General features: G+C 42.8%; 1 protein-coding gene across 1 annotated transcript in view; it reads left to right on the forward strand.

Annotated features, from left to right (window-relative positions):
• Positions 1-15,841, forward strand: part of gpr4 (G protein-coupled receptor 4) — a 43,926-nt gene extending 28,085 nt beyond the window's left edge. Inside the window, exons 2-4 of the mRNA XM_041940547.1 lie at positions 8,524-9,268; positions 11,582-11,846; positions 12,619-15,841. Coding sequence (XP_041796481.1) covers positions 9,140-9,268; positions 11,582-11,846; positions 12,619-13,340 — 1,116 coding nt within the window. The 5' untranslated portion in view covers positions 8,524-9,139 and the 3' untranslated portion in view covers positions 13,341-15,841. The remainder of the gene's footprint in view (positions 1-8,523; positions 9,269-11,581; positions 11,847-12,618) is intronic.
• Positions 15,842-16,205: the final 364 nt, after the last annotated feature.

Below are 16,205 nucleotides of genomic sequence, written 5' to 3' on the forward strand. Positions count from 1 at the left end.
GCAAACAGTTTGGATAGCTTCCTGTGAGGACACTACCAGGCCAAGATGGGTGAGACAAGGTAGCCGGAATAATTTGAATAGACAGGATCCAAAACAGAATATTAATTTAACTATGTGAAGCATATTTGCATTGTTTTCATGTGCAAAACAAATAGCCCTGCAGATTTTTCCCACTTGCCTCAGTTTGTGTATATGGTGAGTGAGTGGTGAGTACATGTGTTGAAATGTGGATGAAAATATATTTATATGTTCCTTTAATCCAAGACAGTTTTCTCCTTCTACCTCGAACACTAATGTATTAACATTTGAGGAGTTTGTTGAGTGGAGGATCATTTTAAGCAGAAATACAAATAAAAGGAAACGTGAATAATTCAAAGAGAAAGTCCAGTTTTACTCTAAAGAGGAGTCTGTGTGGTGCATCACGGGGACAGTTCTGACTCTGGAGTTTTACTTTACCTTCAGCTTTAACTTTAATTCAAAAAGGATGTCTTGAAGGGTGGAGACATGCAATATTTCACCAAAGGAAACTGTGTATACGACTGGAAGAGGGAGCTTAGGTGTCACAATGATGGACATAAAACTGCATCCTATTATTAGGTGGAATGAGGAAGCATCTGAGTCTCTGGTGTGCAGTATATGTTTTACTAGCTGGTGTGAGGTGGAAGTGGTCTTGACAATTCAGGAAGTGAATTTTCTAGACATCTGATAAAAAACGAATGAAAAAAAGTAGTATGAGTTCATGTTTTATTGGTCCCCAGGACAGTTTAAAACGGTTCCATTGGTGCTGACTGAATTAAAGCACCTTAATCTCAGCTGTGGGCTGTTACACAGCACTCAGGATCATTATCTCATCATTTGTGGACATTTACAGCACATGTCACAGCTTGGATGAACAGAGTCCTGCGAGGGTGAGGCTTGCCTTTTCCAATGAAGCCTCTCAAACTTAAAATAAAACAAGCAGAATGTGATCGGGTTGAGCTTAGACTGGGATCGTAGAGAAGGTTTAAAGTCATCTGGTGTGCTTGAAGCCTGCAGAGCCATCCAACAGTGCAGTGAACAGATGTGTCCTCAGGCTGACTGTACTACAGTCAGCAGAGAGCAGGTGACAGTCAGCAAATGTGAGCAAATGAGCATAAACTAAAGGATAACAAACTTAATGAAGACCTGCGAGAAGACTCCTGATAAACATGTCAAAAATATGTTATAAATGTTAGGAAGCTGAGGTCAGGACCGTGGGTGGGACAGCTGTCCTGTTTTCTAATAACTGCTTGGCTGTAGCTCAAGTTCTTGTCCTTATTGTTTCTCATAGAGAACAAGAGCAACTTTTAAAAGGGCTTCAGAGACCTGAAGGGAGAGTGAAAGTTGAGTATTTGCAAGACAAAAACAGCACAGACACGTCCAACATGTTCAGTACAGATGCAATAACTGTAATCAGATTTGTTTTCTCTTTGCTGCCAAAAGTCCAACCTGACACCAAACAAGTTACCAAAACTCCCCTAAAGAAGTGAGTTGTGAACACACCTGTCGAGCCTCCTGTTTTTCCCAGGATTCTCCTGTATTTTACCCGTCTCTCCCGCTGTCCTCCTGTTTAAATATTTTCCCACAGAAGAGGCAGAGTAGAGGCAAGTGTCTCAAAAAAATGTGAAGAGCAACGTCTGTCAAAGTCCTGCTTTTTGTGAAATATATGTGCATCACACAGAAGGAAAAGCAACAAATCTCCCAAACATAAGCTCACCCAAGAGGCACAGAAACATGCAACTGTATTTATAGCATCTCTGCCGTCCGTTGTGTTAATGTAAGGGGTATGTGGGCAGTGGTGGGGGTGGTGGGACAGCCCAGAAAATGTCCCTTATTTTCAAATCCCAGTGTTGACAGGTACGTTTGTGACTCCATGTGACTTGTGTTTGGTTTATTTAGTCACATATTGCAGATCTAAACAAACCAACTTCAAATATAGAGTGAAAGAAATGATGACCCCCCCTGGGCTCGACCCTCAGATGTCAATGTGCTGCTAATGAGGCTTGGTCACAAGGCTAAAAGAATAACATCAATCATTTGGCATCCAGCTTTCAAATATCAAAGAAGGATCGTTCAGGGTCATTGACGATGGCAGCGCTGGTAATGGGAAAGCACATCTGCTTTTTCACTGGTGTCACATTCAGGGTCAGGGGTGCGCCGGAAAACAGGGAACAGCAGGAAGCAGCACGGAGGGCAATGTTACAGCAGTTACTTTTACTTCAGGCTTTTTTTCAAAATCAACAGCGACTGAACAATATTTAAGCGTTTTCTGGCGTTTCCGTCATCATTGTGCCAGAAAAGGGGCGAAAATGAGCGTCCACCCCGGTGGCGATAAATTACCTCTACAAAGTCATTTTACCTGGAAATGAAAGCTGATTTTTCCCATTTTTCACTGAAGACTAAAGCCAGATGTTAGTGGGTGTGAAACGAGTATAATACCACCTACACCTGCTGAAGATTATCATTGTTTTGGTTTTGATCATCTTCACCAGTTTTGAGATTTAAATGAGGGTAGTGAGGTTACGGGAGTGTGTGTGTGCGTGTGTGCGTGCGTGCGTGTGTGTGTGTGTGTGTGTGTGTGTGTGTGTGTGTGTGAGGTGTGTTGACATGTTTGATAGTGTAGCATTACTGTCTTCCTGCTTCCTCTGTTTAACTGTCAACAGGAATGTTTGGCAAACAGCCATTCAGTTACTGCCCAAATACACACACACACACGCACGCACACACACACACACACACACACACACACAGGCTGGTACATCTATACTAATTAGAGCCCTCATTTTGAACCTCTCATCTGAAACCAAAGTTTTAAGAATAATTTCATTAAAAAAGTTCCACAGCAGTTTACCTGGTGTAAAACTGTGCTCCACAACTGAACTAACACGAGCAGTTCAATGATGAGACACGGTTTAAACAAACAAACTTGAGAAAATGAAGGGAAGCTGTAGAAATGTGACCGAAACTGCCCGTCGTAAAACTTCCATCACAGTTTGCAGATCAACTTGCCGCCGTACTTATTGTAGGTTTGTCCACACAGATTATCAGGTATATTTCACACTGACTTGGGTTTTACCTGAAATAAAGAGGTTTAGATAATCCGACTAAACTGTGTTCTCGTTCTCGTTCTTGAAGGACACGAGGATGAAAATTGGAATAAATCAGAACTAGCAGCTAACACTCAAACAGCCCTAACAAGAGGAGATGACATTCCAAAAATGTCTTTGCTCGCAAGGTCGGAAATTCAGTTTGGACAGTAGTACAACACACACACACACACACACACACACACACCTCCTGACAACTTCCTAACAGGGTCAGTGACTTCATTTCTGACCCTGATGTTTCCGTTTTTTAAGCACAGGTCAGGCTCTTGTTTGTGTTATCTTCCCTCTCGGCTCCACAATCTCAAGTATTTCTGCACCGGCACAGAACTATTTACAAAACCAGACAATTAAAGGGACATTCCACCAAGAAACAAAGCACACAACCCATCAGTAACTTTATACATACTGCAAAACTTGAATACACTGTATTGCATAACTTTTTTTTACCACAGCTTTCAACACCACAAACTTGAATTAAACAACCACACAAATAACAAGAAACACCTCTGTAATATTCTTTTAACAGGAGAATAATGTAACAAAACTCTTTTTAAAATTATTTTTTCATCAAAGTTATAGAACATTATGTGGTAATAAATGTCAGTCACTCACTCATGATAAATAAGTCTGTGCTGAGTCACATAACTTCATCTCAACCTTATCAAACCATGAGTTCAATGACTTTCAATGACGATAACAGCTCAATTTTGACCTGTAATGCTGCTCTAATGTACAAATAAGAAAATCTTTCAGGCACCTTTGGCTTGCATTCATATCTCATATTATGTTGTTTATTGTTCCTTGTTGCTCTGGAGATTTAGTCAGGTGGAGCTGTGATATTCGGAGTTAGCTGGATCAAGACCAGGAGAGGCAAAAGTCTCAACAACAGGGTGACTGTAGCAGAGAAATGAAACAGAGAAAAGTACATCGTCAGCGAAGGACAGAGAGAAATGCATTGAGTGAGTGTGTGTGTGTGTGTGTGTGTGTGTATGTGTGTGGGTGTGGGTGTGTGTTTGGACTTGTGTGATATTTGTAATGATGGAGAAAACATCTGTTTGTGTGTGATGTGTTACAGAGAAAATGTGTGTGTGTGTGTGTGTATTCGTGTGTGTGTTGACATGATGTGTGCACGGCTGCCTTGACCTAATCTCCTCTGGCAGCAGATCAGACACTGCTGTGCTGCACCGGACAGCAAAGAACAGGTTGATATAGGCCTCCATTGTACACACACACACACACACACACACACACACACACACACACATAGACACATTCCTGATTCTTAATTACTAATAAACCTTTTGAACCACTTTCCAGCTGCGGATTGAATCAGTTACAGTACATTGCTGCAGAACTGGATTTTATGTAATACAAACTGTTTTTTCCATAGAAATATACAGCTTATGTGCGTTTTGGCACATAAGCTCTTTATTACATGCACATGGAGACTAATGGAAAGACATGATGGAAAGAAAGCAGAAAGCAGATCTGTGGCAATATTTCAGACCAGCAACCCAGGCCTGGACCAGGAGCACCAGGAGCACTGGGAGGATTCCCAGCGTCCTCAGTGGCTGATTGGATCACAGTAACAGGCCAGTGTTAAAAATGCCAAAGGAAAAATCAAGTTAGTTGAAAGCGAAACAACACAGGAGGTGACAGTTACTCAGAACTCGCCACCATCACCAGCACCACCCCTGCCTGCTTTAAGCCTGCTGATATGATCGTGGTCTAACACACTGTCACACTATGAAGATGTGGATATCACTGATGAACACTGTTAGCAGAAACTAATCCTTCCAAGCACAAAAGCAGCCACTTGTATTGAAGAAGTGTCATTTGTAGGTTTACAGAGCAGATAACAGTCCTGCAGTGAGGACTCTATGCAGGCAGTGCGACAGGTGTGATGAGGATCCATGCGTTCAGTGTGGTTGTCAGCATTGAGGTGTTAAAACGGGCTTATTTCAAAGTGATAATAAAACAGTTATTATATTCTTAGGAACGGCTGCAACAAAGCAGCTCAGCGGGCGGCAGCCTTTGGTGCCCTGTGGAGTTTCCCTATAAACAAAAAAAGCTTTCTTTACATTCAGTGTTAGACTTCGAAACACACTGTGTGTTGAATGCATATTCTTTTTGAAGCTGATCTTTTAAATAATTTAAATTGTGGATTGTTTACATCCATGTTTGCATTCTGTAAGTTTCCTTTTAATTTGTTGATGCGTTACTGCTTTGCAAGTGACCTTCCATTAGTTGACTAGTGTGAAACCTTTGACAGGATATGAATCATGCTACCCACGCAGTCCTGCACAAGGACTCCACCTTAGTGCTACCAAGGGGCAAAAGCTTTAAATGCATGTTGACATTAAGACGAAGTCATCGCTGGTTAAGTGGGAGCTCACAAAATAATTAAAACAGCAGCAGCGACAACAATAAAACTATTAGGTAATAGTTTTCATGCATTTATATCACATAGAAGGGCACTTCAGTTAAAGAGGGCGAGGCAGTGCGAGTCACTCTGCAGGTGAGTGTAACACAACCTCTGTGACTGATTGAGCTTCATGACTCAGAAACAGGCTGAATGTTTGACTGCTGAGGAGCCCGTCAGCTGCTGCTAACTGACCCGACAGCCTAAAGGAAACTCCCAGGAGGGCAAACACACACATCTTTTCACTCACCTGTACACACACACACACACGTCACTAACAGAGAGTTGCGTGTGTGGGGCCATCGCATGCAAACGCTGCGTGATAGATATCTGTAATTGACAGAACGAACCACATTTCTGGTGACAGCGTGTACAAAGATAACACAACTGATGTTTGCTGCACGCTGGGAGACAAACCCATGTCACTCTGCGTTAGTCGTATTGCTTCGGTGAATGAGGGCCCACAATGTGCCCTTGAGCAAGACTCAACACCCCAAAACTGCTCCTCCTCTGTAGCTAATGGACAGGGTGCGGTCATAGCAATAGTTTGTCAAACATGAACCCCCCCCCACACACACACACACACACTCACACATAGAGCAGACTTTAAGTGTGATAAGGTAGTGATTTTGTCACTGGCATGCGGCCCTGCTGTTTTATCTAATGAGGACATGAGGTCTGTCTGCGGTGCTGACAGATGTGATCTCAGTTGTTTGATGGTGGATCGCTGTGACTGCAGGCTGGTGAAGAGAGACGCTCATTTTTGTTTGGATGATGTTGCAAATGAAAGCTGCTCTGCTTAAAACATCAAAATGAGGACAAAAAGTTTGTGCATTCGCTCAAGTGCTGTATTATTGTACTGATTTTTATTCCAGCATCAAAACCACAGATTCGAAAAAAGTTCACTATGAGCACTTTTGATACGCAATTTTAATTGTAGTGTTAATTATTAATGCAGGACTTGTAATGGATTATATTTATATCCTTTAGCTAAACACTAGATTAGAATACTTCATCAATCTACTTCAAATACCTGAACATTTACCAAAATGAAAATTAGCTTTCAGTGAAATCTCAAATTTAATTTTTGCATTTTGATGATTTCTTTCTATTGTATCTTTATTTGTCAGAAATAATGTGAGTAAAAAAGCACACTGAAATATCCAAACACAACACACAGCCATTAAACTTGCATCAGGGCTGCTGCAGGGAGTTTCTCTCTCATGGGATTAGCAACACACTCAGCAACAAGTACAAATAATGACCCTTAAATACTTCCGAGGAGTGAAGCTTCCCTGAGGGGCTAAAAACAGTTTTAGTTTGTCAAACATGACAATAGTTTGTCATGTTTGACAAACTATTGCTATGACCGCACCCTGTCCATTAGCTACAGAGGAGGAGCAGTTTTGGGGTGTTGAGTCTTGCTCAAGGGCACATTGTGGGCCCTCATTCACCGAAGCAATACGACTAACGCAGAGTGACATGGGTTTGTCTCCCAGCGTGCAGCAAACATCAGTTGTGTTATCTTTGTACACGCTGTGACTGCAGGCTGGTGAAGAGAGACGCTCATTTTTGTTTGGATGATGTTGCAAATGAAAGCTGCTCTGCTTAAAACATCAAAATGAGGACAAAAAGTTTGTGCATTCGCTCAAGTGCTGTATTATTGTACTGATTTTTATTCCAGCATCAAAACCACAGATTCGAAAAAAGTTCACTATGAGCACTTTTGATACGCAATTTTAATTGTAGTGTTAATTATTAATGCAGGACTTGTAATGGATTATATTTATATCCTTTAGCTAAACACTAGATTAGAATACTTCATCAATCTACTTCAAATACCTGAACATTTACCAAAATGAAAATTAGCTTTCAGTGAAATCTCAAATTTAATTTTTGCATTTTGATGATTTCTTTCTATTGTATCTTTATTTGTCAGAAATAATGTGAGTAAAAAAGCACACTGAAATATCCAAACACAACACACAGCCATTAAACTTGCATCAGGGCTGCTGCAGGGAGTTTCTCTCTCATGGGATTAGGGTTAGGCTTTTTGTGCCTGTACAGTGTCAGCATGTTCTGTGTTATCGTGCAGCACCAGATGTTAGAAAGTCTGTCTACGAATGTCACCCAGATAAAATTCTGCTCGCTGTATGAAACCTTCCCCTCTGTGCCCCTTTCTTCCATTTCTACTGTATGTCAGCCCACCAGAGCAGCAGCATTCAGTATATTAGAAGAAAAGGGTTTGACTGTGTGCTGAGGGTGTGTTCACTCCAGGCAGCTTCGAGTGGTTTGTTTTCACCGAGAGAAGCATTCCTCTCACTTCAAAAAGCCAAACTAAATGCCTAAAAACTGCAGGACTGGACAGGAGTGTTTCTTAAAACAGGGTTTTTCCTCCTTTGTTCAAATTAAAATGAAAAAAAAAAAAAAAAAACACAATTGAAGTGCTGTCAGAAGCGTTTCAAACAAACAGGCAGCAATATTACCTCAAACCGAAAGCCATGTCGGCCAATCAGAAGCCTGCAGGCTAACTGTAACTAGAGGCCAATTCTAGTATAGAGCTTGACACAAGGAGCTGGACTGATCTCATACAGAACACATGATGCTGTCAGACAATAGTAATAATAAGCCCCCCAGACTTCATTTAGGATTAGCTCGAGTTTGGTGGAGTCAGGTGTTGCAAATATAGATGACGGCTGGAGTCACTGAGCTTCACAGTGGCTCTTCAGAAACCTGTGGCTGGCATCACAGACACTGCACCCATGCTTTATACAGTCTGTATGTGACGTAGTGCCGTAGAGTACTACACACTTCTCGCAATAGATCAGCCAAAGTTACTGTACATACTGCAAAACAGGCATTCGGGCTGCAGAGTGGAACTGAAAGAGGCAGATGAAAATGATTTGGAAGCTGTTATTTAAGGCGAAAGAGTTACTTAATGTTGCTTTGACAGTCGTCTCTGTCTCTCTCTTGCAGATGCTCAGGAGTCCAGAGTAAATGGACGGCCTGTCGGCTGCAGGGTGCTGAAGCTCTGCAAACTCGTTCCTGTGTTTCGGCGCGGGCATCCCAGAGGAGTTTTATGTGTCATCAGGGCCGTGAGACACACCCACACACACACTGATGCTCAGCCTCTCCCTCTCACAATGGACCTGGCAGACCTCTAATCTCTAAAAGATTGATGAGGCCCTGTACAGGCGCGGGAGGTCTGGCATAGCGTCGATAAGGCAGCTTTCATTTCACCACATTTTATCCCTCATTCCTTCGTTTCTTGTCCTCTTTTCCTCCGTGCTGAGGGACACGGGGGCTGGCTTTGAAGTGTGAGAGAGGATTATGACACATGAAGCCCCCTGGGTGAGAAGGACCGTGTTTTAAAGAGGAACCATGAAATGCTCTGGAAATGACAGCTCTGTTTTCTTCTGTCGCTCCGCGTTGGACAGCCGTGTGGTAGCCGAGCAGGACGCCAGAGTCAGCATGTCACTGTCAAACTGCTGGAGCTGGAGTATAGTGAAACTACAGAGGGACACTCAGAGCTGAGAGTAGCCTCACACACCTGCATACACACAAACACAATCAGAGCGTTCCACACAGGACAATGTGCAACATCTCGTTCTGTGATGTGGACAGTAAGGTGGACCAGTTCTTCCAGCCCACGCTCTACATCATCGTCATCGTTCTGGGGCTGCCCACTAACTGCATGGCTCTGTGGGCTGCCTACATGCAGGTGAGGAGAGGCGCATGCGCGCGCGCACACACACGCACACACGCACACACACACACACACACACACACACACGCACACACACACACACACACACACACACACACACACACCTGCCACCAGCAAGACAGCGGTGGAGGACATTTTCAGATCTCTTATTTAAGGACAAGTACAAGTACCACACTGTAAAAGATACCCTCTCACAGGTTAAAGTCCTCGTATCCTGATCATGTTACTTATATCATTATATTATTATTGTCTCATTCATACATTCTGAACTATGACTCAAACTAATTATTATTTTCATCAAGGATTAATCTGATTATTGTTATTTACCTGATTGTTTCAAAATTCTTAAAATAGCAACACCATTACCCAGAGACCAAAATGACACCTGACAAACTCAAAATATGATCTGTTTGATCAATAATCACTGAACAGTAGTGGATGAAAACAAGCATTCATTCACATTTTCTTTTGCTGATTTTCTCAAAATTAAAAGTTGTGGTACTGACTGCCAACTCCTCACTCCTCCTAACTGGCCGGTCGGGCTGCAAATGATCAACAGCTGCTTCAGCCACATGCTCCTCAGCACACCTGGAGCCATTCTCTGTCAGTCCACTAATGGATTAATTGACTGATCATCTCAGTTCTGCTTGTATGTTGTAACAAAACATCGTATTTTAACTCTGATTTGTAACCAAAAAATGTAATTTGTAAAGTAACTAGTAACCAAAGCTGTAGCAATACATAATTGTAGTGTAGTGGAATCGAAGAAGAAAGTGGCTTGAAAAGAAGATACAGAAGTAAAGTACAAATACCTCAAATTTGTGCTTGAGTAAATGTGCTATCCTGATTTGTAAACTTAATCTCACGAGTCTCTCTCTCTACTGAAAAACGAAAAAAAAATGTTCACCTTGGCATTTAGACAAATAGCATATAAGTTGTGACGCGGCTAGGGAGCAGGGCCCAAAATGCAGACAATCAGACGTGGGAAATGTGGCTAGGTGAAAAGTTTATTTAGGCTGAGGTTAGGGGGAAGAGTCGGTTAAGGTGGTGTCTCCAGACACAGGGTGAGGAAGGTTGGCCGTGTGGCACAGGTACAGGTGTTGGGTGGCTTGAGGGTTGCGAGCTGGATCCTGAATATAGAGAACACAGGTAAGTACAAGAAATCACAAGCGGCAATTCTCTGAGGCACTAGCGAACACTCTACCACAAAGCAGTGTCAATCTGGCAGCAAGAACACCGGAGACCCGCCTTAAGTAAGATCCTGATGAAGATCAGGCACAGGTGTGTGCAGCCAGCTCCTCCTCCAACCCGCAAGCCACACCAATACTGTCAGAGAGAGCACACACCAAAACCCAACCCCCAGCCTCACATACACACACACCACATAAGTAATGTGATGCATTTTGGCTCTCAGATGATTTTGACTTTCGGTAAAAAGCTAAACCTGAATAGTTTCTATATGGGATGCAAAATGGTTTGAATTTAGATGGAAGGTGCTTAAATGAGCCTTCGTTACGCTTCTTTAACGTTCAATGCTGAAGTAGAGACAGAAGCAGTGAGCAGTCATGTTGTTGTTGTTGTGTACAAGTCGTCACACTGAACTAAACTGAAGTGACTGATAATTTCTGCTGCTTGTGTGCGAGGCAACAGCTTCACTGTGTGGGCGGGCTGCTCATTAAACATCGACGCATTAAACGTCAAGTCCTGTAACGAGTTATGCAACCGATTACTGTTACTGTAAAGTCATAAGTAACATAATTCTGTTGTCCCTCGCTAACGAGAGGTTTTCGATGGAACGCGTCCGACACTGCTTGTGACATACAGTCGGCAGAGATCTGGGGATATTTTCCCATCCGGCATCAAACAGTTCCAGCATTTCCCACAGACTGACAGTTTGCTTTGGCAGCAGCAGGAGAGATTACTATTGACTTTTCATTCAAGCCAGCTCACTAACTCATACGTTTTCAGACACAACTTTATTAAAAGTGACAGTTCAACTCTAGATTATTGTTTTGCTACGTTCAGTTTGACTGAGAGCCACCAGCTTCATTAATGACGACACCTCAACTGAGTGCCAAGCATGAACACACTTGGCCTGCAGTTTATTTACCAGAACACTCATGTCTAAATATTAACACTGCAGTATCAGTGCTGCACGGACAACAGAGTGTTTGCAACGTTTGCATATGAAGGAAAAAGACTCTCTTTTCACTGATTATTTAAATCCCTGTAATCACACATCTTCATCATGCTCTCCTAACACCTCTCACTCCCGCCTCTTTATTCCTCATTCCTTCGTCCCTCCAGGTCCGCCAACGCAATGAGCTCGGCATCTATCTGATCAACCTGTCAGTGGCCGACCTCCTCTACATCACCACTCTTCCTCTGTGGATCGACTACTTCCTGCAGCACGATGACTGGATCCACGGTCAGGAGAGCTGCAAGCTGTTCGGCTTCATCTTTTACACCAATATCTACGTCAGCATCGCCTTTCTCTGCTGTATATCACTGGACAGGTACCTGGCTGTGGCATATCCCCTGCGCTTCGCCAAGGTTCGACGAATCAAAACAGGTATGTGTGGTTAAGGATGGGCTTTTCTTCTGAAATATATATCATTCAAATAAAAACAAATCATGGTCCTTTAAAAGATGAGTGTCGTTAATATCAGGCATCTAATTTATGGAATTGTTATTGAACTTAGAGTTAAATATAATCTTTGCTCACAGCATTCTTAGGCTGCTCCATAAAAAAATCAATCATACAGTAAAGTTTTGGTTAAAGTGTGTCTAAAATAAAGTAATCTTCCAATAAAACAGGTCAGTGTAATGTCAGATCTGACCTCGTCCTGTTTTCGCAGGATAAAAATATTACATTAGACGATTACTTTCCCAAACTGTGCTGCTGCTGAGAGAGGATGTGCGTCTTCAAATCTGACATTCCCTGACACAACAGGAAATTCAGTTTGTGCAGAGATAAGATCACTTCCATGTGAAAAGAAGGTTCTTTTTAATTAAAGTAGGATATCTGCAAAGGTCCTCACTTTTAATGGAATGTAATGATATGTAATTTACATTGAGTTCAGAAACAATGCCCCAGACTGACTGAATACAAGATGATGCAATTCAGAAAATTACCATACCATTTCAAAAAGTACAGTGTGCTCATGGATAAAATACAGGCCTTCTGTTGGTGAAATAAATGATTACTTAGGTTGTTACATGGTGTCACTCAATCAATCAAATGTCTATAGCAGCACTCACCCAGGCTACAGGAATGGAAGTTACTGCCAAGTCTAATATTTCTCTCTCCTCTTCTTTCCTCTCCTCTGTTGAACGTCCTGCAGCCATCCTGGTCAGCGCCATGGTGTGGATCATTGAGATCGTAGCCAACTCCGCTCCTCTCTTCCACGACGAGCTCTTCCAGGACCGCTTCAACCACACCTTCTGCTTTGAGAAGTATCCCATGCAGGACTGGGTGGCAGGGATGAACCTCTACAGGACATTTCTGGGGTTCCTCGCTCCATGGACAGCCATGTTCGTTGCCTACCGTGGGATCCTGGCAGCAGTGCGCTGCAACGTCTCAACGGAGCGTCAGGAAAAGGCTAAAATTCAGCGTCTGGCGCTGAGTCTGATCCTGATCGTGTTGCTCTGCTTTGGGCCATACCACATCCTCCTCCTGGTGCGGAGTGTCATGTTTCTAAGGAAGCCATGTGACTGCGGCTCAGAGGAGAGCTTGTTTGCAGCGTACCATGTATCCCTGGCGCTGACCAGCCTCAACTGCGTTGCAGACCCTATTCTGTACTGTTTCGTCAATGAGGGGGCTCGGCACGACGTCGGCCGAGCTCTCTCTGCTTTACTGTCTGCAGCTTGCCACAGGGGCTCCTCTTCCTCACCATCACATGCCGACATACTCAACGCCGGTTCAGTGACTATGGAAACACCGCTGTCAGCGAAGAAGCAGCCTTGTGTTTATGCCGATGGAGGCAAGACAAGCAGTTACAAAACAGAACTAGTGGCTCTAAAGGAGGAGTGTCTACAGATGACCATCCTCAGTGTTAGGAAGTGACCTTTACCTGGAGCCCGCTGCAAGAAGTCCAAACTGCTCAGCTCAGTGGGTGGAGGAAGCTTATAACACTGGCCTGAGAGCCTGAAAACAGATGCATTTATGAGGCTGTAGATGCAGTAAAGCTTCCAGTAAACGGCATGTTAGTGAGCCAGAATGGTAATGAGACTGATGAAATAAACAAGACGTATCATCTGTAGCCATGGTAGCAGCCTATGTAATACTTACACACCAGAAAACAAAATTGTCAGGTGAGCGAAAAATGAAGAGAGATTTCTTTGCTATTGTTAGATTCTTACCACTAAATCAGGTGTGAAGTTTGCACCTGAAGACAGGTCATCAAAAAGGTTAATCCATCATAGCGTGACCCTGTTAGGACATCTCAGACTGAAGGCTTGTCAGGCTCAGTTGTTCTACTCTCATAACTTCAAGTTGTGGTTTGTCAGCCTCTGCACATCTGCATGCATGCTAATGTTAGCATGCTAACTTGCTATGTTATCATTAATCCCAAAGTGCAGCTGTGGCTGACAAGGATTCGATCGTTAGCTTTAGGGGGGAACCTGGTGAAGTGAAGTGTCGAACCAGAGGAATTTTTTACTCTCCTGCTGCAGCTGAATGGAAAGTCAGAGGATCGTCAGGATTCAGCCTCATTGGACCATGAATGTCTACCAGATTCCATGCCAATCTATCCCATAGATGGAGCAAAGGGTTGGACCAACAGGTCAACAGACCAGCTGACTTCCCCACAGTCATGTCACTGGTGAGACTAATACGGATCTTATCAAACACAATTTGATGGACTGGATATTTGGACAATTTCCAGCTGTTCTGGGAGTCTTCTACAATGCCTGGGAGGAAATCCTTGAATATTTAAGTGGAATTATTTAAGCAGGCCACACTCTGCATGGCTGAGTATTGTTAGTGGTCTGAGAAGAGACACTGTTGCATTCAACTGGACAAAGGGCCGATGTGGGAGATTGGAGTTTGACACCCAAACGCATCACTTTGGAACACGGAAGAAGAGCAGGTTAATAAAAAGATTGTCGGTTGTTGGTCAAAAACATTTTTAATGCTTGTTGGAAGTCGTTTTCTTAGTTTTTTGTTTTTTTTTTTTGAAGGTAATAATGAAGCTTTATGAAGTACCTCAGCTCATAAACTGTGATAGCTAGAAGGCTTAGAGAAGTGTCTCTTATGTAATGTGAGCAATGTCTTTTTCTTTCATTTTTAGTGCAGACAGCAAAACAACATCGCAGAGAAAAATCCCAAACCAAAGCCTTTTAACTGCAGTTGCGAGCACTGTGGAGCAGAAAACAGTCTCACAGTACATAGTTTTTTTAATGTGAGTGCATGCAGCAGTTGCCAATAATAGTTAAAGTAGGGTGACTAGCATGATGGTTATTTTATTACTTTTTAAATGAAAACCTTCATTGCTTAAAAGTTCTTTACTGTGTCGCCAGACAGCGTCTCTCGACCTCCACAGATCCAACCTACATGCTGGGCTTCAGTAAAGGCCACACACAGTCGACCTGATACTGTTTACATCTCTATTTCAGACAGATGCCTTCTAACTTAAACTGTCCGGAACTTCCTCAATCACGTACAGCGAACTGTTCGTTTTCTTCTCATCGCAGTGGTCAGAGGGCGCGTGGCAGCATTGAAAACAGCAATGTGACACTGATTGTCGTGATTTATTTCAAAATCAACCATTAAAAATGTACAGCAAGCATGTCTCTCCTTTTGTACGTGAAGCTGATTGTCAATGTAAATATCGCCGATGATTATAATCCGCTGCCAAATTTTCTGAAGTCGTGATGTCAAGTGAGAGCCGCCTGGAAAAAATGTTAGTCTATATTTATATTGACCATAATTTGACATTACACTGGCATGTGCGATTGTCCTTTTCCTAGTTGGCAGCTTGTTTTTACTGTAAACCCAACACAAAGTGACCAAACACACTTTCTTTAGCGTTCAAAGCTGTTGTTCATCTTCTGAAGTGAACTTTGTCGCTCTCAGCTTCAGCCTTTTGCTGAATCAGCGGTAATCACATTTTAACAAACTGTCTGTTTACATACAGAACGTCCTGGTGTATATTCAGATATATAACAACCACATGCAAACTATCCTTGTGTGGAGAATTATGGCTCATTTCTTTTCTGACACTGATTTCGTGATGATAGACAGCAAGTGTCCATGCTGGCCAACAATTATGTCAAAGCTGAGAAATGTTTGTTAGATGATCCCAGCAAAACCATGTTTATGTTGTTTTGGCATGAAATTATTCCCCTGTTTAGTGCAATGATGCTAAGGAAGATTATTTGGACACTTTCAGCTTGTTAGTGTTGCCCTAAACACTGCTTTGTGTACCATTGCTCTGGTTGTGGATCTGTATGTCGGTCTGAGAGGAGGTACCAGGCTTCATAATGTGTATTTGTTCATCAGCGATGTCAGTGAGAAATAAATTATGCACATGAAACTTTGCATCCACACATGTTTGTTTGGCACCTACAAGCTGAAAAAGCTGCATGGAAGCAGCAGCTGGGTGGAGGTGCCTTTTCAAATGGAAACAAATGGGCAGTTCATGACCAGATAATGACTATCCTGGATGTGCTTACTTTGAGTTTTACATTCAAATAAATTCAAAAGATAATCTGACCTGTACGACCTGTGATTGGTCAGGTGTGAGGAGGTCTGAAAGACAGTTACTGCTTTCACTCCAGGACAGACTGTCTGAAAGTGTGAGAGCACCCTGACGGCAGGAAGTTCGCTCGCTTTCAGGTGCGGCCATTCGGAACAGCTATGAACACTTTGGGTTTTAGACGGGATGGATGATACGCTGTAATGCCAAGTTTGAAGGACCGTGAGATCTTA

The sequence above is a fragment of the Chelmon rostratus genome, chromosome 7 (assembly GCF_017976325.1).
Source record: "Chelmon rostratus isolate fCheRos1 chromosome 7, fCheRos1.pri, whole genome shotgun sequence".
NCBI lineage: Eukaryota > Metazoa > Chordata > Actinopteri > Chaetodontiformes > Chaetodontidae > Chelmon > Chelmon rostratus.